Source organism: Lontra canadensis, unplaced genomic scaffold (assembly GCF_010015895.1).
Source record: "Lontra canadensis isolate GAN:19392208 unplaced genomic scaffold, GSC_riverotter_1.0 scaffold26, whole genome shotgun sequence".
In the NCBI taxonomy this organism is placed as follows: Eukaryota; Metazoa; Chordata; class Mammalia; order Carnivora; family Mustelidae; genus Lontra; species Lontra canadensis.
In genome coordinates this window covers 3,711,812-3,728,305 of record NW_022631020.1, presented here as the reverse complement: position 1 = coordinate 3,728,305, position 16,494 = coordinate 3,711,812, and the positions used below count along the sequence as shown (strand labels likewise).

Here is a 16,494-nt window from a genome sequence, read left to right as displayed (position 1 = left end):
AAGATTTTATTTATTTATTTGGCAGAGAGAGATCACAAGCAGACAGAGAGAGAGGAGGAAGCAGGCTCCCTGCAGAGCAGAGAGCCCGATGCGGGGCTCGATCCCAGGACCCTGAGATCATGACCCGAGCCGAAGGCAGCGGCTTAACCCACTGAGCCACCCAGGCGCCCCAAAGGTCCAACTCTTGATTTCAGCTCAGGTCATGATCTCAGGGTTGAGGGAGGGAGTCGCGTTAAGGACTGCACTCTGGGTATGGACCCTGCTTAAGATTTTCTTTCTCTCCCTCTTCCTCTACCCCTCCCCACCACCCCAGGAATCTCATGAGTGCGCGCGCGCTCTCTCTCTCTCTCTCAATAAATAAATAAATTAATTAATTAATTAATTCCTATAAATCAACAAGAAAAAGAGTTTTTTAAAGTTTAAAAAATCAGGAAGAGATCTGAACCAATATATCATAAAAGAAGATATCTGAATGGCCAACAAGCATGCATGAAAAGGAGCTCTGCATCATTCATTAATCATCAGGGAAGTACAAATTAAAACCACAATGAGACTAATCTCTACTAGAAAGGCCAAAACCAAAAAGGCTGATAATACTGTTGCAAAGGTGTAGAACAGCCTAAGCCGTCCCATATAGCTGGCGAGTCTACAAAATGTTGCAACTATTTTCAAAAACCTTCATGGTAATTTTTTTTAATGTTAATACACACAGACCTTATGACCTAGCCTTTCTAGGTATTTGAGCTAAAATAAACGAAAACACATGTCCACGTCAACACTCGTGTTGGAAGATTCATTGTTTAAAAACTGTCAACAACCCAAATGTTCGTCAACTAGGGAATAAACAAATTGTGAGATCTTCATTCAATGGACTATCACTCAAGGAAAAGAAAAATGAATCATGCGACATGCAACAGGGATGGGTTGCAAAAAGATGCTGAAAAAAAGGTGGCAGCCACAGAAAAACACGTACTATACTGATTCCGTTTACATGTACGTAGCCTGAAAATAAGAATACTGATTCCATGTCAGGGGAAATCCAGGAGAGTTGGGGGTGGCGAAGTCTGGGAATTAACTACAAAGGGGTAAGAGAGACATTCTGAGGTGATGGGAAGGTTCCACATCTTATTTCAGATAGTCTGTCACAGGGAGGCACACAATCATCAAAACTCCTCAAACAGGGGCGCCTGGGTGGTTCAGTTGGTTGAGCAACTTGCCTTGGGCTTGGGTCATGATCCTGCAGTCCCAGGATCCAGTCCTGCATGGCGGTGGGGGGGGGGGGGTGCCTGCTCAGCGGGGAGTCTGCTTCTCCCTCTGACTCTCCCCCCTTTCATGCTCTCTCTCTCCAATAAATAAAATCTTAAAAAAAAACAACTCCTTGAACTATTAAAAAATATTCTATTGTGTATAAACAATACCTCAGTAAAAATATCAACAGACTAAAAAAAAAGAGAGATTATGACAAGGAATTCCTTTCCCATTCCTTTGTCATGCTCAGGCAGGCTTTGGCAGCATGTGAATACACAGCCATAATGTCACATGGTGATTTCCTGGGGAGCCCTGTGGGGAGGGAAGGGGAAGGCACAGGCAAGGGCTACTGGTAAGCAGCCTGCGCGCCTCAGACAAAAAATGGCCACTATACCGCGTCCGCATATCTGCCGTGGAGCCCTGGCCCTCAGCTTCAAGGCCAGAGATGTTCTTATCTCCTTCGTGACTCAATGCAAATGCCGATCAGAGAACACCAAATCAATGAACCCACAGAAAGGGCTCCAAGAAACAAGTGAGTCATGAAACTCACCAGCAAAGACAATACAGACAACCATGAATCATGTTCCACAGCAGACTGGAGAGAGAGCCCCATACAGAAAACAGTGAGGCCAAGACTTTTACTACAACTGAGGCCAGTCCTCCAGCCCACCCCTTTCCTCTTCCTCTTATCCTGAAAACCCACAAAGTAGCTAGAACTGAAGGAACGTGATCAAGAACAGCATATGGAGACTCTTGAGGTCGTCAAACTCAGCAAATATTTCACCACTTGCCTCCCCCTAGCAACAACTGCCCATTTAGCCATCCCTAAGGGATGCAAGATGGCCTGGCGAGAGCGCCCCAGGAGTGAGTGCCCACCCTTCTGCAACAGACATCACCCAACAATGCCACCAAGTTCTACGCTCTGCGCAATACCACCACGCAGGATGAAAATTAGATCCTTATTTTTTTTTCTTTAGGTCTTAATTAGCTTTTTCATAAACTACAAGCATTATCATTGGAGCACACATGCTGGGACAGACAAATTGGATGCTCGTTGCCAGCTTGGGAGGGTCCCCGGGGATTAACAGCCAGGATGCTGATGCTGATGCTTCTCTCATTGGGCTCACAAAGCATCAGGCTGGGGAAATACCGACCGGCTCATCTTCCTTTAAAAAACAAAACAGGTGAAGGAATCACAGGAGTGGGCTTGTGCGAATCCCATCACCCCATCTCAGAAACCTAAAGGTCAAGTGCTTGCAGATACTTCCAGTAACCCAGATCACCAGAGTTCTCCCCTCTCTTAGCAAGGAAACCCACTTCAGCCTGGCAGTTTGCATGAATCCTTCCTGATCCCCGGGACTGGCCCGTTCCCTGGAATTTTCCATCCTTGCCGTGGCTCCGGCTAAAGGGCTTTTGGTTGATTTTTTAAAAGCATGAAGGCACTGTGGGTTCCGTTCAAATGGAGGGGTTTACTTTTAAAGAGTCGGTAAAACAGAGATCTTCCAGATGAGGGCAAGGCAGCCTAACGAACCATCTTCTTTGTCCAGTGGGAATTTCAGGGCGGGAGCGGGGAATGGGGTCAACACCCCATAGAAATCGCAAAACGACGACGTCATTGTTCGGTGAAAGAGGCTGGAATGCTTTCTACACACTTTCCCTGACATCCCTACACAAAGCCATGCAAGGGTCAGCGGTACTGAGACAAGGAAAGGCAGTTCCACTCTTTTGCGTCTATAAAAGCAAGTGACCCAACCTATTGTGCCCAAGTCTTAGGCTGGCTTTGTTCTCAATATCCAGATGCAGCAGCTTTTTCTTCCGCGTTCCCCCTCTGGAAAGAAATGACTGCCGACACCTCCTTCACATTTTCTTTTTTTCTGGGGCATTTTCACTTCATAAAGCTGCAGTCAATGTGTTTTGTGTGTGGTGAGGAGGGAATGACACGTTCCGTGGTGGTCCCCACCACTGCCTGCATTGGTAGCTCAAGTGGCCTCGGGATTAGCCCTTTGTGCTCCATGAAAGGATATGAAAAGTCAGTTATTTAAGCTCAGTCAAGCTGTTGATTTTTTTTTTTTTCTTTTCTTGGATGAGGGGTGTGTGGGGAAGAAAGGTTTTGCAATTCAGTTTTCCTCAATAAATCACAGCATTTTGCTGAGGGCAGCTGTGTGCAAGTTCACATGCTCAAGAAGCCCCAGTTTTGTTTTGTTTTTTTTAATTAAAATGCTTAAGTCAAACTTCCGGCCTCTTACCTTCCTTTTGAATTGTTTTGCTGGTAGAGAGACTTCTTAGAGGTTATCGCTGCTTCAGGTCATGAATTCTAAATAACCGAGTGTCTTTACTCAGATATTATCTGGGCGTGGGGAGGGGTGCAGGGGGGAGGCCTTCCAGAAACTGCCTTAAGTTTGCTAATACGAAATAGGTAGGGTCCAATAGTCCCTTTTGAATTAACACGTGAGTCTACGTGTAAAAACGGTCACTAAAATCTTCAGGGAGCTCGAACTTGAAATCTCTGTGATCCAGGCCCATGTGGTGACATTCATGGGCCCCACAACCCTGTGACAATTCCTCTGACGCCACATAACGCCATTACCGAACTCTTCCTCCTACTTAAAAAGACAGGCAGCGCTTTAAAAAGAACTACCCATTATTTAGTGCTTAAGTGTACTTAGATGTTATGCTCGGACATTTATTAAAACGATTTCATTTTGTCTTCACAACAACCCTTGTGAACTAATACCACTGGCTCTATCTAACAGATCAGAAATGTGTGGCTTTCTGAGGGCAGGGACAGGAAGAGGCAGAGCTAGGGTCAAACGTGGAAAGGCAGGCTGGGGTGGGGATGGGGGTTCCCATGCACCCACTCCACATTTTAAAGCTGTTTACATCATAAATGATACCATTAACATACAATCGTGTTTACGGCAGCACATTCAACCCTCACACCACTAGAACAGAAGCTTTTCCTAGAGAGCCAAGAGCAATGACAAAAAACAACTGCAGGGTTCCTCTATCCTCAAGTATAAATCACATTACACAGATACATAAATTTGTCTTTTTATGCTGCCTTCCTTCTTCTTCTGGAATCGTGAGCAGTCCCGACTTGGCCATCAACTAGAATTTGGCTGGGCAAGGGGGCAACATCCACAGTAGCTAAGGAGCTGGGGGACACAATGGCATTGACTCATGACCGCCCCCTACTGGGATATGGCCTTGGAAGGACATCACTTGGGGCAGGGACAACTCTTCCGCAGTGTGGACACACTAATCAGAAACAAGTGTTTTCATCAGCCATGCTTAGCATCACTACCTACATGTCCCAGAAAGAGAGTTGGCCAAACCAGTGCCTCTTCCTGTCCCCTATGTTGGCAAAACTCCCCAGCATCATGGTGTCTTCTCCCTCTCTGTGGCTTTCCACCGATACTCAAATCCAAATCCCTGAGCCGGACACGCAGGTCCCCCGTCATCTGCCTCCTCTGTACCTATCCATCTTCATCTCCTCTGATGCCAGATCTCAAACTTCACATTCTGGCATCTCTGCAAACTTCCTGCTCTCTCCTTGGCTTCCTGTCCTTGGTGTCAGCTTTTCCCCACAAGAGGCTCAGGGATCCCCAGGATGTCACCGTCCACTTTCCCGGGGAGGGTTACAGAGATGCCTTAAGGGCTACAATTTGAACTAACAGTCGGCCAACTAGGAAATAAATAATACAAAATCTTAAAGTTTTGGTTTAATTTAAAAGCATATTCAGATCTGGTATGGGAGTGTCTCACAGTCTTTCTTACATCGAGCACCCCGTAATGCAGCACCCAGGACTCCCGAGACACCTGTGACGTTCTTAACACAGAATCCTCCTGTATTTCTCCAAGGCCCCCCACCCCCCTCTGCCCCGCTGATGGGCTGTCTTATCCATACTTAGGAAAAAAAAAAATTTTTTTTTAGTGAAGCCTTTACTAAGTCTTTCCAAAGCACTCCACTCACCACACCTGCTTTATGAGTTCACACAGCACCTACTGTCATTATAAAACAGCAACAAGGGCAAGGAGCAGGAACATGTATAGGAAGAATCAGGGCAGACTCTGGGGGGAAAGACAATAAGGCCAAAGAAGGCAGCAGAGAGCACGCGCACACCAGAGCCCGCCAGCCACTAAATCGTTTACGGCAGGGATGGAGAGCCCCACAAAATGCAGGGGTAGCAGAGAATGGAGGAATGGCTTCAACACCAAGAACGGGGGCGGGCTCTGCCGCCCGATCTAGAGCACTTGTTAGCGAAGGAATGAAAAAACAAGGGAAGGCTAATATTTACCTCGCGAGGGCCAAGGGCAGGTTGAGAGTCAATATCTTAACTTCCGGCGTCACTCAGTGCGTATTTCACTGACTTCACCCTTAATTCTCCTGAAGGCGACAGACGGCCTCATCGACTGCGTCAGATCATGAAACACAGTGGCCGCAAAGAGGAGAGAGAAATCTGAAGCATTAAGATCCTTTACAGAGGCGGCCAAGGTCACAATGCATGGGGCAGCCACCGTGCCTGGGGAGCACAAACCACGCTATTCATCTTGATTTTCAGTAAAATCCACCAAATGGGAATAACGTTTTCCAAGAAGAAAGAGGCACCACACATTCTTGTTTCCCTTAAAATGATGTGGTGAGCAGCCACTTAACCTCCTCAAAGACCTTGGCTGGGGCCGACAGTTCATAGGTTCAAATCTAAATTCCTCAGACAAGTTTTCAAGATTATCTTCAAATGCAGACCATGCTTCACATAGAACCCTACATAAAACCCTCTGTTCCGGCCACAAACATTATTTTCCCTGCCTTACCCAGTTTAAGAGGTGCAGCAAGCTACTTGGTTTGAAGGGTTACGTATCAATGATGTAATGGCTCCTTCACAGGGCATAGGTGTTTATGCCTCTATACGTACAGACACACACACACACACACGCATATAAAACACTCACAGGCTCTGTTGTCTGAACTCAAGCACATCAGACTCCTATCTTCACAGAAAAGAATGTTAATGCCTCCATTATAAAATCTTAACTTTTTCTTTTTTTTAAGATTTTATTTATTTGAGAGAGTGAGCGAGAGAGAGAGAGCACACGAGCAGGGGGAGCGGGAGGGGGAGAAGCAGGCTTCCTTGCTGGGCAGGGACCCCAATGTGGGGCTCAATCCCAGGACCCTGGGCTCATTACCTGAGCCGAAGGCAGACGCTTAGCCAACTGAGCCACCCAGGCGCCCTTAAAATGTATTTTATTGATACTTTTTCCTAGTACTCAAAATTTAAACTGCTACCTGGATATTCGTTTTAATTAAACCATGAAGTGTTTATTTTTGTTATGCGAATGATAAAGCTATTTTATGCAGTTCATATATTATTTCCAGTGCTTAAGTTTACCAAGTACTATATTGGTGCCCCTGTGTGTAAGAATTGCATTTCTAATCACCAGTGCAGTGTAGAATCGGCTGTCGTTCATGGGTTTAAAGCCAAGTTTCTATTTTTCAACAAAACTTCAAGAAATGTTCATTTGTTCTCATCCCAATTATTTGCCCTTGTTTACATGACAGTACTACAGAGTTGTGCATATCACACCCCAAACATGTGTCAAAATATGCGTAAATGTGGTACCTTCCACCTCCTAGTGCGCATGCCTAAAAAAGTCACAGTTTCTCCTGTACTTCTCCTGAAATCAGGCTTATCGTAAGCTAAGGAATAAAGTTCTAAAGTTCTTAGTCTCGACTTTACAACCAGCACACATTTCAAAAGGCATTTATGGAGAAGAAAACTGATTTGTCCACCTTTAATTCTAAAGGGGAGGGAAAAAAAAGGCTAGTACCACAATTGCAAAAGGTTTCGATCTCAGATACCATGGGGCTGTGTTATACGAGCACTTCTCTGACTTGCCGGGGAGGAGACAGAGGCATGAGATGACAAATAATTTAATTACCATTAGAGATTCTACCTGGAATTTCCCTCAGTGAGAATATTCTGTTGAGATGGAAACACAGAAAGGGGCACCCTGCTTCTCCCTCATGAGCAGATAGAACTCAAAAATATACAAATAAGGGGCACCTGGGTAGCTCAGTGGGTTAAAGCCTCTGCCTTCAGCTCAGGTCATGATCTCAGGGTCCTGGGATCGAGCCCCACATTGGGCTCTCTGCCCAGCGGGGAGCCTGCTTCCCTCTCTCTCTCTGCCTGCTTGTGATCTCCGTCTGTCAAATAAATAAAATCTTTAAAAGAAAATATATATATATATACAAATAAAAGCTTCAAACTGATCACTTCCTAGCTGTGTGACCCTGGACAAATTATGTCCTTATGTATTACAAGTCTCCTTTCTCTCATCTGTGAGACTAGCCCAGTAACTGTAGGTACCTCCCAAGTTGCCAGAAAATGGAGATTCTACAGAGAAAAGATTTGAAATGAGGCTTGGCACCCACGGGGAAGTCACTCAGCGTCAGCTAGGATGACGGTTACCGCCTGCTATAATGCAGACTATCATGTCACCTTCCGTGTGACTTCAGACCTCCTGGCTGAGAGCCACTCACTGTGTTTAGAAAACAAGAAATCCTAAAAGAAAAAAAACTGAGAAAATTCAGCTTTGCAAAAAAAATCCTACATCATCCTTATTTTTTCACGTTAACTCAGCTGGGGGCAACCCGGTGCGTGAGAGCCACTGCTGGAAACAGTTAGGTTGTTGGAAAGACGAGAGGTCCGAGCTGACCACAGAGACCCGCCTTCCTGTCCCGGGACGGGCAACACGGCGCTCTCGTCTTTAAGGACTGAAACCCCACGTACGGATCGGCCTCCGTTTCCGAAGCTGCGCTGTGGGGGAAGGGAGGCCGCCATACAGCCCGGAGCCTAGCCTTGAAGGGACTATGCTTATACTGAGGACTTAAAACATTTAAAATTCTTTTAGCCCTATGATCCATGTCAAATATACATTTTTTCCCATCTGAAATGTGAGCATGTCCCTCCTCTGTTTAAAAGATTCCATTGGGGATGCCTGGGTGGCTCAGGGGGTTAAACCACTGCCTTCGGCTCAGGTCATGATCCCAGAGTTCTGGGATCGAGTCCCGCATAGGACTCCTTGCTTGGAGGGGAGCCTGCTTCTCCCTCTGCCTCTGACTGCCACTCTGCCTGCTTGGGTGCACACACACACACACACACTCTCTCTCGGACAAATAAAAATAAATACATAAAATCTTTAAAAAAAAATATATGAGGAGAAAAAGTAGAGAAAATTCCAAAACAAATGCTTTAAAAAAAAATGAAAGATTCCAGTGGTTTCTCACTGCGTCCAGAAGAGAAGCTAAGGCCCTTAACCTACGCAGTCCCGCTCTGCCCAGGCCTCAAGCTCCCTCCCTCCCATTTCTCCTCTCCGCTCCGCCTTCCCTCTCCTCCCTCTCCCTGGGAACCTGCACCTGTTCCTTTCCCTGAGCACACTCCCCGACCCACCTGCGTCCAGGTCTCGTCTGCATGGCTGTTTCCTTCCTATTTTTTTAAACTCAGACGTCACCGCATCCTTGATCATCACCATGTTTCATTCAAGCCCTCCTGCAAGTCACTGGCAAACGCTTTCCTTTTCCTAATGCATTAGGGAGTGACTGGAATTGCCTTATAAATGTGCCCGTTTCCCATCTGTCTTCTGCCCTGGAATATAAATTGCTGAAAGCCGGGGCGCCCGGGTGGCTCAGCTGGTTCAGCGTCTGCGTTCGGCTCAGGTCATGATCCCAGGGTCCTGGGATCGAGTCCCGCATCCGGCTTCCTATTCAGCAAGGAGCCTGCTTCTGCCTCTGCCTGCTGTTTTCCCTGTTTGTGCTCGCTCTCTTGTTCTCTCGGACAAATAAGTGAACAAAATCTTTAAAAAATACAAAATACATAAATTCCTGGAAGCCAATGCCTGGTTGTACACCCAAATCCTAGGAAAAGCACCTGGTACATAGGAAGTGTTCAGTAAGTTACCGCCTGACTGGAAATGAGGTTGACATGGCCTTGGCATAGGGCACAGGGATGGTTTTATTGCAGAATAGCGTGCCCAAGTTTCACTAACGGGAAGAGAGACTTCTGCTGATCCTTGAAGAAGGAAGAGGGGGGCCATTGGGGATTGGGCCAAAGGGGGGTGTGGAACACAGAGAAGAGCCTCAGTGGTCCGCCCAGCAGGCACGTCAAGTTCCTTTCCAGAAGCTGTAGAGAGATTAAATTTAAGGGCTGAGAAATCTGAATTTTACTCTCTCGGCCTGAGCTCCTTTGTAATACATATCACTGGTAAACAAAACACGACAAACCATTTAGACATCTATTCTAGGAGAGGGCTGCCGTGGTGAGGAAAGGGTGTGAGTCCCGGTTCCCCTGGTGGGGAGAGCCGGTCCGGTAGGAAGACGGAATCCTCTTGTCCCTTGAATGGTCCCAGCCTTCTAGGACAGACTAGAGTCTCTGGTTCAGAGAAGAAAACAAATTAAGTTCAAACAAGCATAAGCAAAGAGACTGGCACTTGAACGCGAAGAACAAAGGTATCTGCTGATCTCAGAGGATCATGGACAGGTTAAACTATGCACCGCTGTATTCATGAGGCGAAGACGGAAGAAACAAAGAAATAATAAAAGGTGGGTCTCTTTTATAATTACGAAATGTTAAATAAACGATCTAAGCTCTCACTGAAAGGAATGAGAAGGAGTCCGCTGCAGAAAAGGGTACGGAATGAACGCTTTAAAGTAATAAAAAGTATTAAAATGACCAAGTATCCTTCAAGGTTTGCCAGATACACCAAGGATGAACAGAATCGTTAGAAGCTGAATTCACTTGGCACCGACTTTATTCTTGAAAACAAAGCTAAGCACCTTGCCTCCCAGGACTTCCTCTGGGGCACTCTGCAAAATTAGTGTCCCAAACTTGGCAAGTGATGAATTTCTGGAAGACTCCCTCTCCCGGGGGCGGGGCGAGGGCTGGAGGAGATCCATGAGGGCGTCCTACTTACCAGTGTCTCTCAGGACCTCGACTCTAACCCCTGGTTATCAGTGGGATTTCGGGGGGAGATATACCACCCCCCCACAATGCCCCAGAAACACAAGCTATAAAACCCAAACCACCCAGGGACATACTGAGCAAACTCCTCCAAAGAACAAGTTGCTCTTATCCCAACTGCTTGCTCTCAACCCAAATGCCTCCACTCTGACTCTTGGCCTCTGCAGCCTGGACTCCTTCTACCCAAAACCTGCACCGGCTGCTCACCGGACCCCCATCGTCAAATCCAACCGACAGCTGTCTGCGTCCTCACCTCCGCTCCACCTTTCACACACCTGTCTTCCTTTGCTTTTGCAGCCCCGACTCTCCTCCTGTCTTCCTTGCTGTTCTTTCCAGGTCTCCTCTGCTTGCCTTCTCTTCCCTCAGCTTTCTCTTTCAGTATCAAGACTTCTTTAAAGTTCTAGATCTTGGCCCCTAAAAATGCTTCACTCTCTCTGGGCAATCTTATCCATCTTCCCACCATCAATGACCACCTACTCCGGGAAGAAGATGCAGGCTCTACGCTCATCCCAGGTCTCTCAAACACCAGGGCTCACACTCCCAACCGCCCGTAGGATGCCTCCAGTGGGAAGTCCCAGAATGTCCTCAAGATAAGGGAACAAAAAATGGCAGATGGGGACAGGAAAGCAGACTTCTCTCCCACTAGAGCCTCAGCCGTTCTCCCATCCAGTCTCCCTCCTTTTATAATGTCACACGGTATGATCACGGCTGACCTTCTGTCTCTCCCAAGAGAGTGAGCCTCAAGGAAGATTGGGAATTAAATGTCATTCGACTCCACAACCAAGTCCAGCAGGGTGCCTAAAAGATACAGCGTTTGGTCAAACGAAAGAAGACAAAATCTCCATCTCCCATCCCTCATCCCAGCACACGGTGGGAGTTTAATAAAAGATGGGGTGGGAAAAGCAACACAAAGACATGTTATCAGAATGAGAAATGCTGGTAAAACTACAAGTCTACACACTGCAGGTACATTATAAAAACAATGTCTCCCTTTTGGGAGAAATTTCAGGATTTTCCATGATATTTCTAGTTGCAAATGTATTCACAAACAACAGATCTGCACAGATAGGAGAAATATACCAGCGTAATTAAAATTAATCATTAAAATTCATTTTAACCATCCCTTAAAACTTAAATGTCATTAAAACATTACAAATATTACATCTGCATGATACCTTTATTAATTACACCAATCATTGCTTTGAGAAAATTAAAAGATGAGATTTAGGCTGCTGGGATTTGGGCCACGGTAGTAGGAAGTCAGCCACACACTTAAAAATGTGAATTTTAATTACTGTGTCTACGTTTTTGTTTGTTTGCCCAAATACATCATGTTTTGAGGGCCAAAGTCTTATTCAAAGATTCCCTTCCCATCGATTTCTCATGTCTGAAGCCCAGAGGAAAATCATGATACTATTTGTATTCCCATCCCTATTTTCATAGAGAAATTTAGTCCTAACACGTGAAGAACGAGATCCCAGCTTGATAGATGACTCGGTTTTAAAACTATCGTTAACACCCGATGCTGTTCCGATTTTTGTGAAAGCAAATAAACAAAACGTGTCTGAACATCACTGATAAGACAAAGGTGCACCGCCAGCCACTGGCTAACTTATCTGATAAGCCCAGGGCAACCCTGAGGTAACCTGCAGACTGTTGTTATTCTGTACTGTATAAATTATTTATTTCCGAGGATATATTCAGAAATTTCCCTCCCTTCTGGCGCAGCCTTCCAAAAACGCCTCGCTGGTCAAAAATTGGTCTCTCTTCATTCACTACTTGCTCTGCACCTGGGTGAGCACCAGTTCCCAAAACCCACACTCGAGCTCCACTGCTCTATGGGATTTCTCACTCTCACTCAGGACAATAGAAAATACGAGACACATTTTCAAAATCTGCCGTGTCACAGTCTCCCATGAGCAGGATTAGGAATAGCTAATGATCCAAAAACAACACAAAACAACAAAAAAAGCCATAAATATTTAGGCACATACAAATCTCTTGTTGAAGTTCAAGGGACAGAGTTAGGTAAACACCCTCTACCCGGCCAGCATATCTGGCCGGAATGTTCTCATCCCAATCATTTAGTTGACAAATAATCAAATCTGTCCCTGATTTCTGACTCGCTTCTACAGGGTATTACCACCTCCAGGAATCATGGCTCCGATGGAAGGTTCTGATCTCAGGTCTCTCCTCAAATTTCTCAGCATCAGACTCAATCGGAAAAACAATTAAGTTCTAACCCAATGGTTCAGGTTTCTGAATCTTACTTACAAAACCATGACCGTCTTACAGAAAAAGCAATCAAACGTGCATAATCTGGATTAAAAAGTTCACATGGATCAATGTAATCACATTATTTCTATATCTATTTGATTTTCACTGTCCCCAAAACACATGACCACAGGCATCTCTTTAGTAAGGAAAAACAAAACAAACAAACAAATCACACATGATGGCCTTAATTTGAATATTCTGGTAAGTGGAAAATGTAACCCCACCCCCCTTCAGGAAGGTCTCTAAGCTTTGGATTTCGGTTTGCATTCCATTTGTTTCTACAGGAATCCTGCCAAGTTCTTTCTAGCTCAAGAACGCTAGATGTAAAGGATGTGTAGATTGGGAAGGACCACATCTGCTCATGGTCACACCAAAGGTAACTTCACGACAAGGGAATCCCCGGTCCTTTATAAAACCCAACTGTTTCAATTAAACTCACCTGTTCCATTTGGAAAGACTCAAGTTCTGGGAGCTTCTCTGAGCACAGGAGTTGCTGCTGGAGTCAGAGTGAGCTCACCCAAAAAAAATCGGACGTGAGACAGAATGTTTGCCCCCCCCCCCCGATGGCAGCAGCAGGTTTTGCTGTTGACACCAGAAACCGAGGCAACAAGGAAAGCTTCTACTAGCTCGATACGGAAAGGGGCCGACACAACTCTTGAGGGGGGCTCAGGAGCTGGATGCAAGGTCTGAAAACGATTCCCGTCTCGGTTCCCCATGTATTGGGGAAGGTGCTCCTATTCACATACGTAACATTCATGATACCTGCATGTTTTCCCGGACTCATTAAAACTCTTAAATGTATGAGAGGACTGAGTCCAAGTGGGTAAAATTTCTTGTAAAAAACTAACACCCACCCACCCCACCCCCAATAAAAAGGCAAAGAAAACCCAGCTCTACTTAAGCAAAGCCATGAGGTGAGTGAAGCTGATTGTCATTTTGACCTTGCTTTGCTTTAACTCAGGAGCCTGTTTAGAAATGTAACAAGCAACCCTCTTCATTCGGCTCAGCTAGCAGAGCTAATAGGCTTCTAATTAATTTCCAGAAGATTGCTGTTATAACTAACAGGTTTTAAACATTTGGTTGATTGGGGAAAATGAATTGAATATAATGTATTTGATTTGGAAAATTAGTTTTCATTCTATGTGCTTACCATAATAGTGTTTATTTTAAGTTTACATGATTCCATGAAGAGTCCCAGAACACCAACGGGTTGCTTTTAGCCTTAACAGGGTCCTATCCAACTTAAAAAAAAAAAATCAATTTACATTTTAATTTTTGTTGTCCTTTATTTGAGGGCAGGTTAAATTCATTTTTGTGGCTTTAATAAAAATCTTCATTCTAATATAGCCAAGAGGACCAAATACTTCAAAATGATCCCAGTGATACCTCCGTCAAAAGCCTGCTCATTGCAAGCAAATCCTCCGGGGAAAGGCTTCTACACACCAAGTAAGATGAACCAGTTACGGCATTGTTTATGAAGTTTCCCTTGATTCCTCCTGACAACCATTTAAACAACGACTGTTGGGAAGTGTCCCTCAAAGAACCAACAACAATGGCAAGGATCAGAGCTTTTCTATGTAGCTAATACTATTTTTAAAAGGAGAAAATATTTCTTCCTGGAGGGATTATGAGAAGCCTTATTAAAGACACCTGCAAACAAAACAAGTGACAATAGATCTTTATCATAATTGATAACTGAGTTATCCTTGAGACAAAACTCCTTTCTTGGAGACAATAACTTCGAGATTTACCTCGGCTATTAGAGTCAAGACATCAGCTAATTGGGACTACCGGTGGTAAGTCTCACCAAGATTAAGTGAGCAGGTAATAAAAAGGCCCTTGTCTCTCAGTGAAAGAGAAGTACAGAGAGACTAGAATTTTCTCTCCTCGGGCAGCTGAGAATGTTTTAGAATGAACTCAGGCAGCGTCTATCCCTGTGCCTCCAACCATCATGCAAAAGTAGATGGGTAGATTCTGATTAGGAGGGCTGACTATGTGCCAAGCACACAGTGGGCCAGCCAGCTTTGGAAACTCAACCTCTGCCTAACTTACACTTGGCAAGAAAAAGAACCTTCCCACAAGTCTTCTCAGTGTCATTAACCATCACTGGGAAAATGTGATCCTGTTTTAGCAAAGAATTAAAATTAAGTTTGCAGAAGAGGAACAGAAAAGCAGAGATCTTTGCAATAAGAGCACTCTGACTTCGAGTCTCCATTTGGTTCACGTTGGTAACAGTGCACGCCTTCACCTGTGGGCCGCACTGTCTGCAGTCACATACTCACGGCTGCATTTCTGAGTGACTCACAGAAATGCCTGTGGTCATTTCAGGCTTATTAGTGACTTTTATAACATAGCTAATTTTCCAAATTAAGTAATTCTGGCTCTTTTTATAACAACGGCTCCAGAAAAGTCCCTACGTTTTGATTTGAACTACATCTGGGCATTGAACAAAAGTGGGGGAGGGCGGGGAGCAACCATCAGGATGAGGCCATGATTGCAGACCCCAGTGGCAGCATTTCGACATCCTGGCCTTACAAGGAGTTCGTGATTACTCAGGGGGAGTGAAACCCAATTCAAGAAGTGTTAGCAACGGCAGCGGTGAGCTTAGAATATGTACAGCTGTTGATGAATGCGTGTCATTTAAAAAAAAAAGCCCACTTGGAAATGAAGAAGAAAGGCCTCCAGCCTGAACCGCTGAAAAGTAGACAGAATTAAACAGCAGGAAAGTCATCCCACATGTGCAGCAATACTGAGTGAGCAGATGAGGCATGAGATGACCCAATATTGTTTCTCAGAACTTCAAGTTCACAGACAAAACAAATGCTCTGTGGAAGGTACTTGTGGGATTGTTGGGTTTCTCACACTCACACACACACACACACACACACACACACACCCCTTAAGACTTAGAGCCATCAACGTGTGAAGAAAAGCTGCCTAGAAAAACAAAAAAGACATTTTCAGAGATGACTTTGATCCTGTACTCAAATTATTGGCTTAAATGTACTTGCCTCTAAAGGGTTTGTATCTGCAGTAACCGCTCCCTATTGTCCTTGCTAACAAAGTATTATTTTCACCTTATTATTACTAATCTTTTCTTTGTTAGTAACCCCGCCTGGTTTTATCCCCCCAAATGGTGCAGTAAATATTTGTCCTTTGTGGTAATACAATGCATAATTTAGTTAATCTGAGCTATCTTTCCGTGAGAGGTGATTGTTTCTATATTATGAAATGTGCTCACGGTAAAGGGACGTTAGTGCCAGATACCTGGCAGGCAGATAGAGAAGCACTTACCAAGCATGTAGCTGCTTCGAACCAACCTTGACAAGACTGTGTAGCCACTCCTACACATGAGGTATTACTCATGTTAACTTAGTCTCCGAATCAGAACCACACCTTTCTCTTACAAACACGGCCTTTACTAAGATAACATGACATCGTCAAGCCAAGAGGCCCACCCTCGGCCCCCATGGAAAGGACTTGAAAGAACAGGAACTACAGTTTTCCATTCGAGAACTTGGCATCACTGTGACCTTACCTGGAAGAAATCTAGAAATGTCAGGGGTAGCAAGTCATCCATGTGCCCAATGTCTTTGGAGAAACGATTTAAAATTCTTCCTGCAAGAACAGGATATGAGAAATTACTCATTTCCCAAGATAGGCCCTTTAAGAGAAACAGTTCATGGACAAATCAAAACAATATTTTAAATGCATATGTATTTAATCTACTACACATTCATACAAAATAAGCCCATGTCAGTGGTAAAGAAAAAGAAAATGGGATGATACCTAAAGAGAAACAAAAATACCACCAAAGGGTGGTGGGCAGGGAGCTCAAATTCGGTCCTGATTTTTAATAAAATGGAGGGGGGAAAGATGTCTTCTGGCAGTATCAGGAAGGGCTGGTGGATTTTAGAATGTTCTCTCCTTTCCTATGCCTTCTCAGGTGCCC

General features: G+C 44.8%; 1 protein-coding gene across 1 annotated transcript in view; it reads right to left on the bottom strand.

Moving 5' to 3' along the window:
* The window catches only part of ABCC4 (ATP binding cassette subfamily C member 4), a 244,285-nt gene that overhangs the window by 70,718 nt on the left and 157,073 nt on the right, over positions 1-16,494 (bottom strand). Inside the window, exon 20 of the mRNA XM_032864151.1 lies at positions 16,081-16,160. Coding sequence (XP_032720042.1) covers positions 16,081-16,160 — 80 coding nt within the window. The remainder of the gene's footprint in view (positions 1-16,080; positions 16,161-16,494) is intronic.